Genomic DNA, 20,864 nt, shown 5'->3' with positions numbered 1-20,864 from the left:
TGCTTTTTAAATTCGATAGACCTTGTTCTCCACCATCTACGGATGATCGAATATATGGAAAAGGTCTAAAAATAACAAATTAAGTTATTTATGCAGTAAAAGCTCAGAAGAACGGAAAAACCACCGGTCCAGACAATATCAATGTCGAAATACTTAAATTAATTGCAGACAACGAAAGTAAAAGCCTTCGCTTGATAACAGCACTATTCAATAAGATATATGACACAGGTAAAATCCTATCAGACAGGCTAAAATCAACATTCGTAACATTACCAAAAAATCCAATGCCTCACACTGCGATGACTATCGAATATTAAGCAACCTAACCTAAGCATGATGTCTACTACCCTTAAAACTTTTCTCAGAATTATTCATACAGGAATTTACAAGAATTATGAGTTTCAGATGAATGACACTCAATTCGGATTTCAAAATGGATTGGAAAGCAATCTTTCGCGCAGCAGTTTTCAAAGTTCCAATTGCAATTTGGATCGCCAACCTTCGAAAGCAGACGGCGCAATAAGAAGATACTCGAATCATTGATCCCAGTTCCTGGTGCCTAGAAATTCAGTAATTCAGTTTTTGCTATAATGGATAAATTTTGACTTTGAATGTAATTGGCTGGAAGTTACTAGGTATACAACAAAGCAAATGTACACAAAGTAAAATAGTGATCCCAGTCTCAACTGTCTATTAATTTTAGTATTCTTCTTCTTACGATGCCTATCCGTTCCGGATGTTGGCGATAAACATGGCTATCCTAACTTTGCTTGCTGATATTCTGAATAGTCCGGTTGTCGATGTATTAAACCACTTTCTCAGGTTTTGAAGCCAAGATATTCTTCTCCCTGGTCCTCTCTTTCCAAATACCTTGTCCTGAAGAATGAGTTGCAACAAGCCGTATCTCTGTTCATTCCTCATAACATGGCCAAGATATTCTTGTTTGCGCTCTTTGATGGTGTTAATAATCTCGCATTCCTTGCCTATTCTACGTAGGACCTCAACATTAGTCACACGATCCACCCATGAATTTTAGTATAATAATCATTATTTTGCAAAGATCTCAAACTAAATAGTAGAAAGTTCTTTAATTAAAATTTATGAATATACACTCCCATTACTCATGATTCTTCTTCTTTTTTAATGAAAGAAGTCTGTAACAGTAAGTCTATTTGTGCTATTATTAGTGACAGGTAGAACTTTTTATGTTGCATTTTTCCGTTAATGAACGTTAAGTTGAGCGACCAGACTATAGCTGCGCTATCTCTCGCGTTCTTGATTGCTACGTCTCTGATGGTTGATTTCAACCTGTAATGAAATTTTCAGTGCGTCTGTGGATAGGTTTAGTATTTCGAAGCACTATCTTCTTTACAATTAAATTTAATAGAGTGTTTTTGGTATGTTAATAGCGTCTCTGAACATTCGTGGATAGTACTAGGATGTATCGGCATTTCTTCACCTAAACTTTCATCCAGATTTAGCCATACGTTTCACACTCCCTCTAAGGCGAAAATTCACTCATCCACTGGTGGGACTCTTTCCGTGTTATCGAGCCTTAGGTGAGGTACGTCGGAGAATCTCCCAAAATTTTCTTACGATCTAGATATTGAGAGCAGTACTGCTTTTTGCTTGGTTTCATAGAGATGTTCATTAAGACCTAGTTGTTAAGTTCTCTAAGAGGCTGTTCGGAATAACTTCAGTAGTAGTTTCATTAGTTTCGTTGTATTTAACACGCAGGTTGTTATTGTTAGGTATCTCCACATCTATTAGCGTTGTCTGTCTAGTAAGCTTATTAACTAGTATAAGATCCGGTCTATTATGTGCCACTAGTTGGTCTATGAGCACAGTGCGGTCCCAGTAAAGTTTATAATTGTCATTTTCAAGCATTCTATCAGGGACGTATTGATAATAAGGAAGATGGTCGGTTTGGAGAAGTCCCAGTTTACCAGCTAGTTCTTGGTGGATAATCTTTCCTACCGAAAATTTTATTATTATTGTGTTATTCTTAGTCACATATTTTATTGTTATTCTGCAACGGCTGATCTTTCGTAGTGAGGCGATAGCTATGGTGTGTGATTGTGAATATATTTATCAACGACTTTCACAGCGACCAAGGCGACAACGAATATTGACACTACGCCTGTCATTTCAATATACAATATACAACAACTATATTTTTACAGTTGACTATTTTTGGGCATAATAATGTCGTTTGAGTCACTTGGAGTTATGTCCCAAAGGTTTCACAAACCTTTGGGATCCTGCAACTCATCGTTCCTATACTGTCGTAGCTTTCTCTCGATAACTGTGAGCGTGTAATGCAAATAGTTCGCATGGTAAAATATTCTGATTATTTATATAATTGAACCGTCAAATTACAATGCCTACATCAGATTTGATGGTTCTACACCCAATTTTAAATAGTAATCTTCCAATATATCTGTATATCCGTGCTTCTGTGGAACATATCTAATAGAAGAGGAAAACAAAAAGAATCAATCTTAAATATTTATTTACAGTACCTAATTAGTATTTTAATACTGACTTTATAAAACATCTTCAATGTAAGTTTCAGTGGCTTCGATTAACAGTCCAAAGTCTATATCGGTCAAGCTTGCCTTAGCCGTCAGTAAATCAAGGAACGTATCCAATGGTGACATGTTATTACTCGAAGAAAATGAACCTAAACCTAAAAAAATAATTTTAAAATTATACCAAAAATGAGTAAATTGATCAAATTTTTTCATTTTTTTGGTAAATTCTTTAACTGTTAATGTATATTTGAGCACGTTTTGAGTTGTTGAACAATCGAATAACTACTGCTAGAGGCACTCAATAATTATCATTTAAAAAATCTTGAATATAAAAGAAGATAGTTAAGGTAATGAATTTTTTTATTTCCAATATGATAAACGTTAGTAGTAACCATAATAATCTCAATTTAAAGAAAACCTACTAAAAAACCAACAAGATAAAGCTAACATCTACAGTAATACGTACAATAGCTCCGAAAAATACTATAAAAATGTCGACGTTCATAAAAAAATTGGTTGAAGCATGCAAGGAAGATAGATCTACATAAGGCTTAACATGAAATTTTGAAGTGCCCATCGTTTGCAGTATGATCTTGTAGAGAAAATGCCAATTTAATTATAATTTATGAACCGCATCGAGTATACGGTCCAGAAAATAACAAGTCTCAACCAATAGCAACCAATAGATCAAGTCAGAGGGAAGATGATAATATTGGGGGTTTTAACGCTCGAATAGACAATCACGTGATACCCGGAATTAAGCAAAAACTTAATGAGAATGTTAAAAACGAAAATGGAGAACTGATGATAAATTTCTGCACGAATAACGAACTTACAAACACACTTTTTTTTGACCAGAAAGACCAACACAAATATACATTCAATATCACCCGTGTACAAAGATCTATGGTAGATTATGTTTTAACCAACAGAGATATACATCGATCAAAAATAATTGACGTACGATGCTTCAACTCAGCAGCTGTAGGTACCGACCATAGCCTAGTATTATGTAAAATAAGAATCATCATGAAATAATTCACACCCAAGAGAGCGGCGCCAATACAAACAAAAATCAGAGTTGAAGGACTAAATACGAAATTCATGGAATACTTATACAAAAAAGAATATAAGAGAAAATTGCTAGGAATGAAATATTAGAAAACGATAACATCGAGGAAAACTGGGAAAAACTCAAAAATAACACGTAATTAACGTAGCAACAGAATCACTTGGAGAAAGGAAAGTAACGAACCCTAACATATTAAAAAAAGAATACCGCATGGTTTAGAAAGGAACTGAAGACAAAATGTGACGAAAAGAAGGAAACCTTTTTACAACACAACAAACACAACAGGCATACAACCACTATAAACGAATCATAAATGAAACGAATACTTTAGTTGGACAAATAAAAAGGGAACAGGCAGAGCTTCTCAAAACAGATGGAACACGACTTCTACGAAACAAAAAGAAATATAAAAAATGATTAGGGGACAAAGAAAAGAGATGAACGAACTAATAAAAATGAAATACATTTAGAAGGAAACGTGGGCAGACTACTTTCGCTTTCTATTTGCTGAAGGTGACGATAATGAACCACCAACACCAGAGGTGACTACAAACGAAGAAATAAATATTAAGGAGGAAGAAGTAAGAAAATTATAGAAGAGGACAGAATACCAAACAAACTCCTAAAGTACGGAGGACCAGAGGACCAAACAACTATTAAAACTAATCGAAAAAATAATAGAACAAAACAGAATTCCTAAAGAATGGAGATCAAACATGCTAATACCTCTCTTCAAAAATGGAGACAAATCGGATCCGGAAAATTACAGAGTAATTAAATTAGTAAACACAACACTAAAATTAACAACCAAAGAGAAAACAAATAAACTGAATTAAGTTATAACACTAGCAGAAGAACAACAAGGTTTTAGGTCGGAAAGATAATGCACCGATGCTATATTTATAATGAGGCAAGTGCAAGAGAAATCATTTGAATACCACAAACCGACACCTGGAAAACGATGGAACGACAACTTCCTGGAGGCACATTGAAAAACAGAGTTATGTCTACAAAAAAAGAAGAATAAGAACAAGAATTTTAATTTATGCTCCTAGAGATAAAAAAAATTTTGCCTACCTTTAATACTGGGTAAATTTTGATTTCTACTTCTGGTAGGTAATCCTGTAACTCCTGAAAGTATATTATACGCATGTTCTCTTGCACGTAGAACAACGCCTATAGGATGGTTCCATTGATTAAGCAGTCTTTTAGCTCTTTGTCTAGGTAATAGCGAAAGTAACTTTAGTTTCTTAGAAGTATTTTCTTTACTTTCATCTTCTTCTACAAAATAAAAATAATTTCATTAGGATTCTCCATTCAGGTAACTACTAGTACACTTTTGGTTAAATCTTATATAGAAATTTGAATTCTAATTCAGTCAAAAACAGCATTGAGCGCACGTGCCTTCCGATACTTTGCAGCTGTCGAGCACGCAACGCTATACGTTTCTTCCACATATACAACAGTGTATAATATTTTTATCTTTCAATCGCGTTTGCAGTATTTATAGTTTATTTACAGATATATTTGTCACGGTAAAACGTCTACAGCTTACAGAAAATCGAGTAAAACTACAAAAATAAAAAAAAATGAGCAGAACCAGTAGATCTCACGAATATCATGGAAACCAGCATAGTGCTGAGCTACGTACATCGTTAACTGGTGCACCCGCCAAAAAATTATCAATCAATACTGATTGTACGGTTAAATAGATGAAATTAGAGTAATAAATTGTATTCTCACTTTCACGCTTGTTTTCTGATAATTGTCGAATATATTGAAATATAAAAAGTGCGGCAAAGATATTAAATTTTCCAAAACCAGTATTCGCGGTCCTGCTTTCAAAATTAATGTCAAATGTGAATATGATGACCGACAAATAAATTCACGTGGTACATAAAGCATTAGGCTAAGCACATAGTGGAGCGACGAGGAGAGCGACGATAAGAGCTGCGAGGAAAGCGGCGAGATCATCGCGCTTATATAAAAGAGTCGTCATCACATAGTGAAGCTGCTAGTAGCGAGCTAAAAAACAATTATGGAGTCATTTCTTACGAAGAATTCATCTTTAAAAATTTGGTTTTTAATGAAAAATAAAAAGCAACAAAAAAAAAGTTTTAGTCATCACATTAATACAAGTAGGCATTTACACAGTGAATTTTACCACTTATATAAGGAATTACAAGAGCATACAGATAAATGTCAAGCATATTTTCGGATGAAAATTACAACTTTTGATTACATACTGGAAAAAATTCAGCATAGGTTGATTAAAAAGTGAACAAATTTTATTCGCAATCCCATCGACTTCACAGAACGTTTGGTTATAACTTTAAGGCAAGTACATTTTTTTATTCTTTTAATATTTTATGTAGTTTAAATACAGAAAAAATATTGAGTGTTTCTAGTATAAGGTTTTTAAATCTTTATAACATATTATTAATTTGAAGTATCCTGATATAAATCGTCATTAACATTACTAAAATAAGACCGAACCGATGAAGGATTGGAGAACGTTTGATTGAAGGTTGAAAGTTGTGTTGATGCTGGAGAATTATTAATTTGACGTTCTTCGGTAATACGCTGACTTCCAGAAGCTTTTGGATAGTTTGTTTCTCGATTTGGCTCTTCATGAGCATATATACATAATTGTAGACAAGTTCTTGAATATTGATTCTTAGAAGCATTTTCCTTTGCGGAATAAGTGTACGTATATGTGACAAAATATTTAAAAAAAAACTTTCATCTTCATCTACTGTTTTGTTCTGCTGCTGTTTTAAAATTTTCAGTTTATTTTCTTCCATTTCAACTAAAGCGTTACCTATATTCAAATCAGTGTGACGTTTTCGTTTTAAACTCTTAGAAGTTGAATGAGTATGAATTAAATCTGTATTTTCATGTTGCCGGTGTAACATATTATTTTGACTTTTTATACTTTGTTCTGTAGAAACGCTATCTGTAATCAAGTTATTTTCCTTTGAATCTTCATCGACAATATTATTATCTTGAATATCTGGCAGATTGCCGGTACTTGATCGCGCTGTAAACTGATCTTTTAAAAAGTTCAATTGTTCAAAATATTCCCAAGATGTCTTCCATATCGATGCTCTATCTCCAGAACGGTTTATCGGCATTTTTTTAAGTTCTTTTCTAAACTCATCACGTAAATTTTTCCATTTACCCCTGACAGCTGATCCTAAAAACAAACAAAAATTATAAACAACATAAATTATAACAAGAGTGTTTATTTTTTCAGATATTTAGCCACTGGAGCATCGTTTAAAAGTTTGGGATTTACTTTTCGAATGGGTGCGACAACAGTGTCAGCAATTTTACGGGAAACGACAGAAGCAATTTGGAAAATATTACAACCTATACATATGGAAGTTCCTTCAAAAACTAATTTCCAACAAATTTCCAGAGAGTTTTATGAAAAATGGAACTCTCCTAATTGTCTTGGAGCGATTGACGGCAAACATATTCGAGTAAAATGTCCTGTGAATTCGGGTACTATGTACTACAACTATAAACATTTCTTTTTAATAGTATTGCAAGCTGTTGCTGATGCGACTTATAAATTTATTACAATTGACGTTGGTGGCTATGGTAAACAAAGTGATGGGAGTACATTTAGATCGTCATCTCTGTTTCATTTAATGGAAAAAAATTGTTTAAACATCACATCAGATAGTAAATTGCCGTCAACAGAAACCTTATATTTTCATAGGGGATGAAGCATACCCACTTTTAAATCATCTTTAAAGACAACGAAAAAGAATACTTTAATATGCGAAATTCACGAGCAAGACGTGTCGTGGAATGCGCATTTGGTATAATTAATACTGCCAAATTTCGTATTCTTTGGAAACCAATTGAAACAACTCCAGAAGTGGCTGACAATATCATTAAATATGCATTTTACACAATACAATTATTGATCAGGAGGGACAGAAAATGAAGAGTTAGTACCTGTTTGCGAAAATGTAAGAGCAAGAGAAAATAACAGGCCAACTAATACCGCTAGCTTTATTAAAGAAACATACAAGATGTTTGTTTTTGCAGAAATAGGTTATAAAATAAATATAATTTAGTTATACACGGTTATACTTACTTGTTGAATTCATTTCACTATCCACCTCATCCCATAATTTATCTAACAAAAAACGATTATAATGACGAGAATCTTTTTGGTCCCATAAAGAATTTCTCACAAAAACACTGCTAATTAATCTTTCGATATCCATATCTGTTTGTATAAAGCGCGATGAGAGCGGCGAAAACAAACTTTCTTGATCGCGTCGCTAACCTCTCTCGTGACCGCGCTCCTGACTCTCTACTTTGTTTTCCACTATGTGGTAGACTAAGTTCAATTATGTATTTGTTTTCGCCGCTTTCCTCGTAGCTCTTATCGCCGCTCTCCTCGTCGCTCCACTATGTGCTTAGCCTTAAGGCCGGTTTTCACGCTATATCTTATTGTACGTTTTGTTGGATAGGACAAATCCTATACATTATAACGTGGCATATAAACAGCAAAACGTACGTCTTGTCGAATCGAAATGAAATCCAAGGTCAGATTGCAAAATGATGGGAGAAGCATAGTTTTGCGAGAACTGATAGGATAAAACGTTACGTGAAAATACATGTTCAGACAAGTCGTCCGATCTTGACTCAGTTGACCACTAGCTCCACTGCAGTTCGCTTCATTTTTCCCAAAAAAAGCCTAATAATGTCAGATTTGCGGCAATGCACCCACGATTTTATCGGGGAATTTATTGAATTGTATAAAAGTTTTTCTTGTTTATGCAAGTGAAAAATAAAGACTATAGTGACCGTAATAAAAAAAAAGTTTTTTTTAGTCTTTAAAGGGAAAAATGCTTACGTTTTATTTTATTCTTTTTGGTGTTTAAATCAAAGAAAAACATTTTTTTAAACCTCTACCTATTTATAACTAATAAACAAATAGTAGTTTAGCTTTAGTTAGTAGTAGTTCTGTTTTGAAACCAAGTAGATTGCATTACAGGTTTCACGAATTATTTGGCTTAACGCTGGTTTGGATATTATGGTTGTGAATTCCAAGTCTTTGAGGCTGCGTCCTGTTGCAAGATATCTAAGAGTGGCTGTGAGTCTTTCATGGGGTGTAATGGCTTTTCTCATGCAGTTATCTTGTTTCAATATGTATGGTGTTACCAACTATAGCAATTGACAATAGGCTGAGGTGTCCATTCGCAAAAAATTGCGCCAGTCATCTGGTTCTCCTCTCAGTTCTTTTAGTAAGGAGACGTGGGAATACTGGCTTCTGTTCAGAAGCCACTCTCTTGACCATCTTGACTTTTCCCTTTTTATCCCCTTTTTCCTCAGTCGTAGTATCGTTATAGTTGAAAAAATAAAAGAAAGCAGCCGTGTTTCCTCCATAATAAAAAAATCACTAAACAAACTTCACACAACTCAAGACTCTCGTAGTGAGAAAGAAAAACGTAGTGGGTATACACTGGACAAAACGTACATTTTGTCGTACATTTTATATGACCCACAAAACGTACAAGAAAACGTAGCGTAAAAACCGGCCTTTAGAAATCTACCGGCGCGACGTGGTTTTCGTTATGCGCTTGTTGCTTGGTGCTGGTCGCAACGGTTTAGATCTTTTTGGCGCACTGATGGATATTACTTTTTGTTTCGGTAAACGATTTATTAAGCAATTTTAGAAAACGTTTTAATTGCCGCGAAGTCTGGTTCCGATGTGTGTTTAAAAAAAACCGGTAAAGAAGATGCAAATAAATCGAGAAAAAGAATTGCCCGAAAATGAGTTAATGTTAACGAGTATGATGAGCGAATTTTGATGGCCGAAAGGACACCAAGGCGGCAACGAAAGAAAGTCGTTGGGCTAAAAAACTGACCAGCAAGAGGAACAACAGGCTTTTTAATAAAAATCAAAAGATGCGTTTTTCTCGAAATCACTTTTTTTCGCACGGCCGACAGTTAATCTCCAGATTAGCTGCACCGATTTATATAAATCTTGATGTGTTTTACTTGATAATATATCTTACATGCGAATTTACCTCAGTTAGGCAGAAAATGAAAAAAATAATATTTTTGATTATGGTGCAAAAAATGCTAAATTTTGGACACTTTTTTTTCAAAAGTCCGTCATTTTTGTTCTTATATTTTTTAATAAACGGAGGTGAATTCGCATGTGCGAAACCTTCCTTTTTAAATTGCCATTTGAATTTTTTATTTCAGACTTGCCAATCAGAAGATTAACTGTCGGCCAAAGACGTATAATTATTTTTTGGTCTTGAATTTGGCGCCCTTTGTAATATAATAAAAGAGTCTACAAAAAATTTATCGAAATTATGCCTTTTTTGCACACCAAAAGTATACTAGTACCTTCATAAACTGTTAAGTACGTTATTTATAAAAATTCATATCATGAACGTAAAAAAAATCTGTTTTTTATATTGTCATTTCTGTTCCATTTGAAAAGCTTATTTTGTCATATTGACGTAATATATTGATTTTATCCAAACGATTACATGCATCACAAGTTCAATTTCTGTTTATATAATTCAAACGTGATATTGTTTTGATGGCACTTATCTTGGGATTAAATGTAGTGTAGTAAGACATTTGTACTGGCATAGATTGCTGATGTTATTATTCTTATATTACAAGCACTTCTGTAACTTCTCGGTTTAGAAATGTCTTACATTTAACCACTCAGGTATTTTATACTAATGCTAACACTATAAATATATATATATATATATATATATATATATATATATATATATATATATATATATATACTAATACTAATACTATGATATTTGATTGGTGCTTGCAATTTATTTGGAGTAAGAATTTCTTAAAAGAAGCAGAATATGTTGCTTAATTAAATTCTATAAACTTATAAAGACTAAGAGGATGATAGAGATATAAATGATATATTACCTGCCAGTATTATTTTCATTACATCTACTTGCAGTTCGCAAACGTGATTTACTACATACTGTTCAAACATCTCGAACTCCATTGTCCTATATCCTAAATAAGTGAAAAAAGAAGTAAATCCTTGAGGAAGAGGAAACGCTAAGGATTCCACAGCCATGTAATACTTCTCGAGTAATTTGAAAAATATATAGCGTCTGTCTTCTTCCAAATTGTTTCTGAAATAAAAAATTAGATTGTTACAAGGAAGGTATATTAATAAAAGGGTTCCTCCGTTCATCTAAAGGAAGAGTTTTTGATTCTCATTATCTGTGATTATGTATATACGTCTATTTTCTATTCAGACAACTTAAAACCATCAAAATGAGCCGCTTATCCATCCATAATAGAATATATCACAAAAAAAAAACAGCAATATGGTGAAGAACGATGGTTGATATTGAAAATTTCCAATTTTGAGAGCGTTTGTATTTAACTATACTATATATGCTATACAACAGTGTATTTATAAAATAAATTTTCGCTAATTATTTAAATTCACTTTTGTGCTTTGAATATTATCATTATCTACTACTTGAACTTGAACTATGTAACTATAATCTAAAAAATCAATAATGAAATGAGTAATCCAAAATCCCAGGGTTTAAACTGAACAAAATAACCGGAATTTTGTTTAATTAAATAAAGAAACTTTGTTTGTTATTGGTGACTCTAAACTGTATCGATAGAATATTATACTTCCGTTTATATTAAAAGTAATAAAGTTTTGTGTAGCACAAGACCATATTAATCGTTTATCTATGTATATACCCAGATATTTTACATAATCTTTTTGAGATAAAGAATGTCCATCTAGGTTAAATTGTGGACATGTACCTGTTCTTAAATTGACTAAAGTGATATATAATATGTAGATTTTGAGGTACACCACATAGGATGGGGTAGAGTGTTGTGTAAGCTTCGCTTTACTTTACTAGATATATACCTTCTGTAAGGTACGATTTAAGCAGTTTAAAGTAAGCAGTAAATATTTATAATTTCCTAAAATTGTGTTTGTATCAAATTAATGTAAGTGAAATGTAAAAAATGTTTGCTTTTGAATTTTTCTTACATTAAAATGAATCCCTTATCGACATCTTCCGCTGGATCATACGTTGCTGCTTTGCATACAATTTGGCAAAGTTGTCTAGATTGTTCTAATTGAGCTCCAACGTATCTTGTGGCAACTGCGTGAACGTGCATAGCAGATTGATCCGTCATTTGAAATTTTCTTGTAGTGTCCGAAGTTTGTTTTAACAAATGCATGCTCAACTCCCTCAAGTTCTAAAAATGATTAAACACATTATTTCACAGAATAGATGAAGGCACAAAAATCGAAGATTGTGAAAGTAAGAATAATTTAAAGACAACAAGATTGTGTTGATTTTAAGCATTTTTTCATTCAACCACTAAATTAAAAACACTGCTATTATTGATTGTATTGATAAATAAATTTTAGTTTATTTGTTAAATCTTATATAAAAAGTACATTTTTGTTAATTTTTAAAACGCTGAATAATAAAATGAAAACGAAAGTTTTTTTATTTTAATTTTTAACAAAATAAATACTTTTAAATATAAATATAATAAGAAATACATACTTTTCATACTTTTAGAATTATTGAATACATTGTTTTTTGCTTTTCCTTTATTAGTTTCATGTGAATTGTGAGGAAGGACTCATATATAAACAAAACATTCTTCAAAAAATAGTTATTTTCATTGGATTTCATCATTATCATTTCTTAGAATTCCTCTTCTTCTTATAGTGCCGTGCACCTATAGTGCGTTGGCGAATTATCTTAAGGACAGACGTATGTCTTTTGCGGCATGCAAAAGAATTAAAATTAAGAATAGAATTAGAAACTTAGAATTCCATCCGTTTAAAATGATCATCAGGAAATATTTCTTGAGTAGTCTGCACTTTATAACAATTGACGTTATGAGATTTGTAGTGTGGACTATCCCAAAGGTTACGTCCATGATTTTTGCGTAAATTGCATAATATTTATATTTCTTCAATTTCTAATAAATAATATACGTATTTTGCTGTAGCACTTATTTTTATTCCGCCGCTATACTGTATTAAATTTTTTAAAGATTTCTAGTTGGGTACAATTACATAATTAATTAATTAAGATTGGTGCGCGCCATTCACCGCATAGGGTCGATAATCTTGCACGTAAACAGTTTTTATCTCATTTTATTCCTACGCTTAGAATATATTCTTTTGTAATATTTGATCGATTTGGACTGTAACCTAATCAATAGAGAATATTCTCGTATATGCCCATTTCAGAATTGTATCAAGACTATTCTTAGGTGCGTACAATTCACGGACTTCCCCTAACCAGATTTTTGACTACAAATAATTTCAGATAAGTATTAAAAAGTATGTTTACATCTTACCACAGATATAATATGCTCCTGTCTACTGGCAGTACAACTATCCATTTCATAGAAAGGCAGAAAATCTGTTTGATTTCTTGTACCACTTAAAAAATCTGCAAACGTAGAAGATGCCCCTCCGCTTGGAGACAATGGAGTAGAACATCTAGAGAGAGCCTCTGGCTAATAACATAAAAATTATAATAAAAGTTATATAATATTATTAATTTAAATGCAAAAATATTAAAAAATACGAATAAAAATTCCTTTTGTTACATTTTTTGTGTCAATAATGAAGTACTATTAGCGAATAACGAAAACAAATAGGGGAAGTATGCCTATGATGTCGTACCTAACTTCACCTCTCGTTTTTTTCTATTAAAATACATGATCATATTTGTTACAATTTTTTTTCTAGTTCAGTTGAATGTACCAATTAAGCTGGACATATAAAGGGCAAAGGGAATGTGGATTTTTATATTAAAAAATTGAAATATCAGAAATGTCAAATGTGCCATCATAGGCACATTCCTTGCCTATGAATTTCAGAATCTTTTTAATTAAATAGTCTTAATAACAATCAAAATACTAAGCCAAAATTCAACTCACTTGATAACAGTCCAAGGAAATTCTCAGCTTATCTAATACTTGACTAGATCTAAATCTTAACCCAGCTTTGGATAACTTGGCTAGATGGTCCCACAACTTTACCCATAGATCGCTTTTATATGGAGTAATCCGCAGTTGGGGCGATATTACCATCATGGAGGCATTCCAAAGTACTTCTTGTCGTAGGTTGATTAAGTAATCGTTATTCCTAAGTTCCATATCAAATCCAAGACGCAGAGTTGTAATTGGAAGCAAAGTCGCAAGTTTTGCGGCGTTTGAGGGAAGATTTTTTTGTACGGATGCATAAGATGTAGCCAGAAGAAATTCTTTGAGGAGCTCAGGGTAATCTATAGTGAACGGAGTAGCTGAATGCCAACATATTAACTAGAAATAACATAGAAATACATTAAAAAAGATTTTACAATTTATCATATACAAAACCGTGTTCAATAACATTATTTTTAAACTTAAGATTCCTAAGAATATACAACGTGTATATTATAATAAATATACAAAATTCTTGAATATACCAACTTAAACAGTCAAAATTTAATCATCAGCTTTTTATTAGTTTGCTTCATCAGTTTTAGGGGAGGATGGGGCATTGTGAACCATCTAAGGAAGATATGCACATACTGTTAAACCAGAAATGATTTTGTTTTGTTTAATTAATTAGGGACGTTCATTAAACATTTAACTGTCATTTAGTTGCAATTGAAACATAATTTATTTAACGTATTTTCAACAAAAAAATGACAACTGACTATATGTCAAAAGTTCACATTGCCCCATAGGGTGGGGCAATGTGAACTACTGAGGAAAGTCACACTATTTCATTATCTAATGGCTATGTTTGATAAATAAAATCAAGTAAAAAGAATTTTTTTATTAAAAATACTTAGAAAACCGGTAACAGAACATTAGTAAAAATAGACACATGTTATATTTATTCAGAAATACAAAATTCACACTGAAATTCTTCATCATCTTCTGGATCTATTCCCGCACATGCTTCATGAGCCCATTTCAGACAGGCCGAGCAACGTACCCATCCTTCTTCATTGGCTGATGAGGAGAACCACTCGTTACAGTAAAAACATTCAGCATCTTCACCATTGCCATCATCTTGTACTTGATGGTTACATTTATTTTTTTTCTTTCCCTTACCATCTTTGGAAGGACAAACTTTTATTTTTTTGTTACTTCTTTCACTATCTTCGTGCTTATCATCATTTATTTTTTTCTTAGCTCTTTCCTTTTTCATTGTTTCTATTGCCTTCTTCGTGTTTATTTCAAGTTCTAATTCTAGCTTATACGGACTAGATGTCAGTACAGCCGTTTTACCTTTTTTGGATTTCCTCTTTGGTTCCATTAATTTACTTCTCTTTGGCAGAGGACGAATGTCTTTAGGGCTGTTTGCTCCAAATGAAGTTGTTGCTCTATTGTGTGCAGGGGAAATTGTCAATTGAAAATCGTTACCAGTATGAAGCTTTGCAACTGAGGTTGAAGCAATTACCTCATCTTGACTTAAGTGAGGCTCTGCAGTTGAAGTTGAAGGAATTGCCTCATCTTGACTTGACACTGGTAGACTATTATTCTCCAAATCTCTTTCAGTCGTAGCAGATGGTGCAAAATCGAGGTCTGTAAATATATTGGGATCATAAGGTACTATCCCACATTTTTTAAAAGCGTTAATAGCAGTCAAAGGTGTTGCAGCTTGTAAGAAAGCCTCACCAAAAATTTTAGAGATTTGGAAAGCTGTTACCACTCTGCCTGGGTTGTTATTAAGAAACTTTTCTAATGCCATATCATAATATCGTGCTAAAGGAGCCATGACACCAACATCGGTTGGCTGCATTCGATGGGTGGAATGTGGAGGCAAACAAATGATATGTACATGTTTTTCCCTAGCCAAATTAATTACTTCTATGTTTTTTGTATGGCTGCTGTGTCCATCCAAAATCAATAAGATCGGATCGTCTTCACTTGATTTCGTTTCTGGAGAAAATGTTGAAACCATATTAAAAAGAGTTCACTATTTATCCAGCCACTATCGCTACAGGCGAATATTGAACCTGGAGGTGCACCAGCTTGGAGTTCAACTTTCATTCTCTTTCTTGCAAAGATTAACATCGGCGGTATGAAGATTCCTGATGATGAAATGCAAATAACGGCTGTTGTTATTCCACTTCTATCAGCAGAAGTAAGCCGTCCAACTTGTTTCCGTCCTTTATGCGCCAAGATTTTACTATTACATTTGGGGACTGTACCTAGACCTGTTTCGTCACAGTTAAAAACACGCGTTGGATTGACATGTTTAGAATCCAAAGTAGCTTTATACAGATCAAAAAATTGTTTTACATTGTAACGATTAAAAGCTTCAGCTCTTGCAGCAGATGTTGATTCGGGTTTACGTAATGAAAGCCCTGGGTGCCGTTTTCGAAATCCGTACGCCCAATCTAAACCTGCAAGTTTGTTTGTTTTATTATATGGATGGTCTATGTTATTTTTTTCGGCTAACTGGAAAGCTAGGTGACGAAGATCAAGCAAAGTAATTCCGTATAAACGCTTCTCCATATCTAAGATATAATTATACAATTCTTCTTCCTGTTCCTTGGTAAAAACCGTTTTGTAGAAAACCTAGACCCTTTTCGTCAGGAGAAATTCTTGTTACTTTTTCTTTGCATCTGCGAATTAACGTTGCTTTCGGGATACCATAAACTTTACTAGCTTTTAAATAGCCCATTTCCCCAGCTTTAACTGTCCGGATAGCATTCTTCAAGGCAACAAGAGACCAGGATTGTTGCTCAGTTTTCCTCACATAATTTCGTACCATTTCTAACTGCAAAAGAAGCATATAATTAAAAAAGTGTCAAGAAAATATAATGGGGCAATGTGAACCACTCCTATTCCACGTTGCCCCATGCGTAGTACACATTCAAAATATGGAAATTAACGTACCAGTTCACAACGTATCAAAAGCAAATCTTAATTATTAAAAGCACATTTTACAAGCAACACCACAGTATCAAAAAGTTAAAATAATCATGTCTACTTACCGAGAAATCTTTAGTCAAAAGTAGTAAATTCCTTAGATCAGCAGCGACGAAACACGTGTTTTTAATTATAACACGTCTGAACGTACTCCCCGTGCGTTCACACTCATACTAAAAGTAGATAAGATGTCTACGCATATTTGTAGTAGCTACTAGATGCAGTGGTGCCAATTTTAAACAAAATAACCGATGTGGTTTACATTACCCCCATGGTCCATGATGCCCCATCCTCCCCTAACATTTTTTTTAAAATGTCATGTAAAAAAGGCTTAATACGGCACATAATTTAAAATGTTTATTCAAATTTCCAGCGTACTAGTAGACTACGATACTTTTGCTTAGTCAAAAATGGAGAATTTTTATTAAAAAATTTTTTTTTACTATTTCACCAAACTATTTTTAACTTTAACTGATAAAACGTCATAGCAACGCTACGTTTCCTACTAACAAAACAGATCCTACAGATCCGTCAAAAATATTTTACGGAGTACGGCATAAAAATCAACCTTTTTACAGATATATCTTTCAAATATCTTTCAAATGTGCAAGATTGGCTTGATGTTGATTGCTTTGATGTTATGGGAGAATTTACGGGTCGAATTGAATTCAACAGCATTTTTTCCAAAACAAATCAAGGCGGTTAGAAAAGTTTGGCAAAAAGCAAATTACTGGTAAGAAATTCATCAAACGAAAATATATGCCCAGTTAGATTATTTTTAAAATTAATGGAAAAAAGGAGACCAAGATTTTATCAGACAGACTCTTTCTTACCGTTTACTCCAACTGGAAGGATGGATCTTAGATCAAAAACCATCCACTTGGAATCAACACCGTATCTAAGTGGACAAAAATGTCAGCTGAAAAAATTGGAATAGACACAAAAAACATAAAATAACAAACCATTCTCATCGATCTTCAGCTGTGTCAGCCTTGTTCAAGCAAGGTGTTTCTGGTCAACAGGAGTTAATTAAATTAACGAGTCACTCAAATGCAAGCTGTCTAAAACCATATCTGTAGCTGGATTCCAGTCACCACCAGAAGTTGATTGAAAATCTCAGAACAACAAATGAAGCTGGACCTTCGAGTTCCCAAATGTTAGAGGTCACTAATACACAAAATCAAGCTTTGGTTGAAAAGAATGGACAAACTACTATAGCTTATAATAATTGTTCATTTAATATTGTTAACAAATAAATAAATATGTTACTGCTTCGCTTGTAAGCCGAGATGTTTCAGCTTACAAGTGAAACAGTAATATCTCCAGAAGATGCCAACCCCTAGTGTTGGCGAATCGTCGAGAACTAATCTCAGAAGACAACGGCCTAACAGCCCGAACAGACAGTTTAACAAGTTAGACGATGGCCGTGAAAGCCTAACGCAAAGTAGTTGAAATTAGTAAGAAATATAGACTAAACGTTAACATCAGAAAAACAAGTCGCGAAACTTATTAAAGAGAAGATTGGTGAGGTACAATTTATTTTATCAATAACGAATTGGTAGAACTGGTGTCAATATACACATATCAAGGCACCCTAATCAATGAAAAGTATGACCGTTTCCAGGAAATAAAATGAAGCAGAAGAAAATGAAATAACAGATTTAATCCAAATGTCCAAATTGCTCAAAAAGTATAATTTCCTCCTCCGATGTAGTTTCCTAGATATTCTCCATACGGAGTAAGGTTTTGACCTTGACATGAGGACATGGCGAAGACACTATTGATAGTAATAGCTCAGAGTAAGCGAGATGTCAGCAGACTACGAATATCCTGACTAAAGAACCTAATACCCTTGTTTGCAACATCCCTCACAGACCTATTCAGAGCAGCAACGAAAACAATTATTGCCCGAGTGATTTTCAACAGCTCTTAACGATTAGGAACGGGAAGAAGACACAAGCAAGGAGTCGGCCTTTAATTGAGTGCATAAAGTATTTCAAATATTTACCTACCTCAGATGCAGTTTCAACATCTTCCATATGAACCAAAAGATAATGTAAAATCGCTAACTTGTTCTCTAAAATTGTGTCTGATTTGAAAGTTTCTATCATTAAATTTTCCAAAACGCTCACGTCTATTATATCTAAATTCGACAAATTGATGATATAGTCATCGGCAGATATAAGCGGAGCCAAGTAAAGTAGATGTGGTTCTTTGTCCGATATTAAGGGATTTATTGTAACATGACACACTGGTTCATGTAGTAGTCCTACGTCTAGGACATGAGTACATATTTCTGGAATGAACACAATGAGAGAGTCACCTAAAACAAATAAACTTTGTTGATAAATCAAACACTATGCAAAAAAATTAAATCTCATCAATGGAAGTTTTTCTTCGCGAAATGTTGAAGGCTTTTATTAGTTAACTAGTGGTCCCAGAAGTATCCGACCCAACAAAGAAAACACAACAAATTGGAAAAAATGTATTTATTTTTAAAAAACATAATCTCCTTTGTGACGGGGCTAAATTTGGCGGATAAGGTGTACAACAACAATTCAAACTTTAATTTATGAATTTTGGCCACTGCAATAACGGATCTGTGAGCTGGTGCAATGTCTTGATGAAACAACACTTTCTTTTTACCTAAATGCGGTCGTTTTTGTTTGATTTCTTATATGCAATTAATCTTAAGTGCAATTTTCAAATTCTTGTTCTCTTATTTTTTTTTCCACCGAAAAATAGCGCCATCTAGCAACTTCAATTCTGTATTAATACGATCATAGGGAGTTCGACCTCTATTTTTTTAGGTTATTAATAGAACTGTGTGGTTTATCAGTAGGCATCTCTCTGATAGGCATGAAGTCAATTATAATTTGATTTGATTTATTTTTATTTATAGAATATATTTCTCTTCGCCATTGTTAATTTGATTGGCAGTTTAATCTTTCTTCAGTGATTTTCAATATCAAATCGGCCAAAAAGAGTGAAACGGACATTACCTAAATCTGCAAAATATACAGGGTGTCCCATTTAAATAAAAAAATACCCCGGATGAATTTTGTTTAACGAAAAGTTTCACAAATATCGCCCCTTTCGTTTTAAATATATTCACTTGGTTCAACCTTCTATCCCAACCCTATGTAAACAAGATATCACAATATCGTATCAAGGACAATAAATGTCACCTACCTCTTAATTTGAATAGCGGTCTAATTGTCTTTGCTTTGTTCCATGGTATATCATTAATTACACAGTGAATGACACAACTTTGATGCAATGCTGTCACAGAATAAGCGAAGTTTATTGGAGTAGTATCGTCATCATCTTCTAAGCTTACTGTTGGTTGTATGGGCTAAAATTATTTTTTTTTAGAATTGATCAATACATAACCATTTTTGCTGTAAACTTACATCAGACATTCACGTTAGAACATGTTAATTTATTTCGTTACATACCTGATATAAATAATTATGGCATATACAAACACATCCTGTAGGGTTAGTCAATACAATTAAATCTAGGGAAGAATCATGGATCCTTAATGGAACTACGTCATCTTCGTACGTTGCAGATAAATTAAAAGTTGATAAATGAGGTAGATTAAGTGGAATGTTCAGCTAAAAGTTTAAAAAGTTTAATTAAAAACAAAGGAAGTGATGCAGTAAAAAGGAATTGTTAGGAATGGGTGTGGATCTTAGAGATGTTTGTCTAAACACTTTATGAGTTTGTCGATGATCAGGTTATCATAGTTAATGACAAAAATGACCTAAATATTCATACTCTGTCAACATTATTAACTACTATTTAAAATATATATTACAGCAATTTGCAGCGATGTTTTTCAATTATTTCTTATTTTCTTTGATTGTTATACTAGGAAAGGTACAGAAAAATAACAACTGTTATTTAATAATTGTTAAGATCGTTAACCTCAAATGCAAACTTATTACATATGAACTTAAGATAGAAGACCTTTAATCTTATAACATTAAATCACCAAAAATCTCAGTCTGCTATCTCTTTTTATAGTTCCTACCTTTACCATTTTGTTACCTAATTTTAATTTAAGCAGTTGTAATTTTTCAAAATATGAGATAATATTAGCAGTTTAAGCTTACTATTTATAGAGTTATTTCGAATATTTCAAACGAGACCTCTACTTGCAAAACAACCAATCTCCACTTTTTGGACAATCTGACCTGAATACGCCACTGGATTCCTTGTAAAAAGACGCATCCAGCTATGCATAAATTTCGTAACATAACGTGACATAACTACCA

The 20,864-nt window shown here is 33.2% G+C and overlaps 1 protein-coding gene across 1 annotated transcript in view; it reads right to left on the bottom strand.

Annotated features, from left to right (window-relative positions):
* Positions 1-2,495: 2,495 nt before the first annotated feature.
* pigeon (gamma-secretase activating protein pigeon) overlaps positions 2,496-20,864 on the bottom strand; it is a 33,947-nt gene continuing 15,578 nt past the window's right edge. Inside the window, exons 4-12 of the mRNA XM_072531814.1 lie at positions 20,040-20,201; positions 19,774-19,936; positions 18,594-18,904; positions 13,588-13,971; positions 13,000-13,161; positions 11,663-11,874; positions 10,555-10,769; positions 4,684-4,887; positions 2,496-2,689 (exon numbers count right to left, since the gene is read on the bottom strand). Coding sequence (XP_072387915.1) covers positions 2,547-2,689; positions 4,684-4,887; positions 10,555-10,769; positions 11,663-11,874; positions 13,000-13,161; positions 13,588-13,971; positions 18,594-18,904; positions 19,774-19,936; positions 20,040-20,201 — 1,956 coding nt within the window. The 3' untranslated portion in view covers positions 2,496-2,546. The remainder of the gene's footprint in view (positions 2,690-4,683; positions 4,888-10,554; positions 10,770-11,662; positions 11,875-12,999; positions 13,162-13,587; positions 13,972-18,593; positions 18,905-19,773; positions 19,937-20,039; positions 20,202-20,864) is intronic.

Source organism: Diabrotica undecimpunctata, chromosome 5, assembly GCF_040954645.1.
Source record: "Diabrotica undecimpunctata isolate CICGRU chromosome 5, icDiaUnde3, whole genome shotgun sequence".
Classification (NCBI taxonomy): domain Eukaryota; kingdom Metazoa; phylum Arthropoda; class Insecta; order Coleoptera; family Chrysomelidae; genus Diabrotica; species Diabrotica undecimpunctata.
Note: the sequence above shows the minus strand (reverse complement) of the source record. Positions and strands in the feature narration are given on the sequence as shown.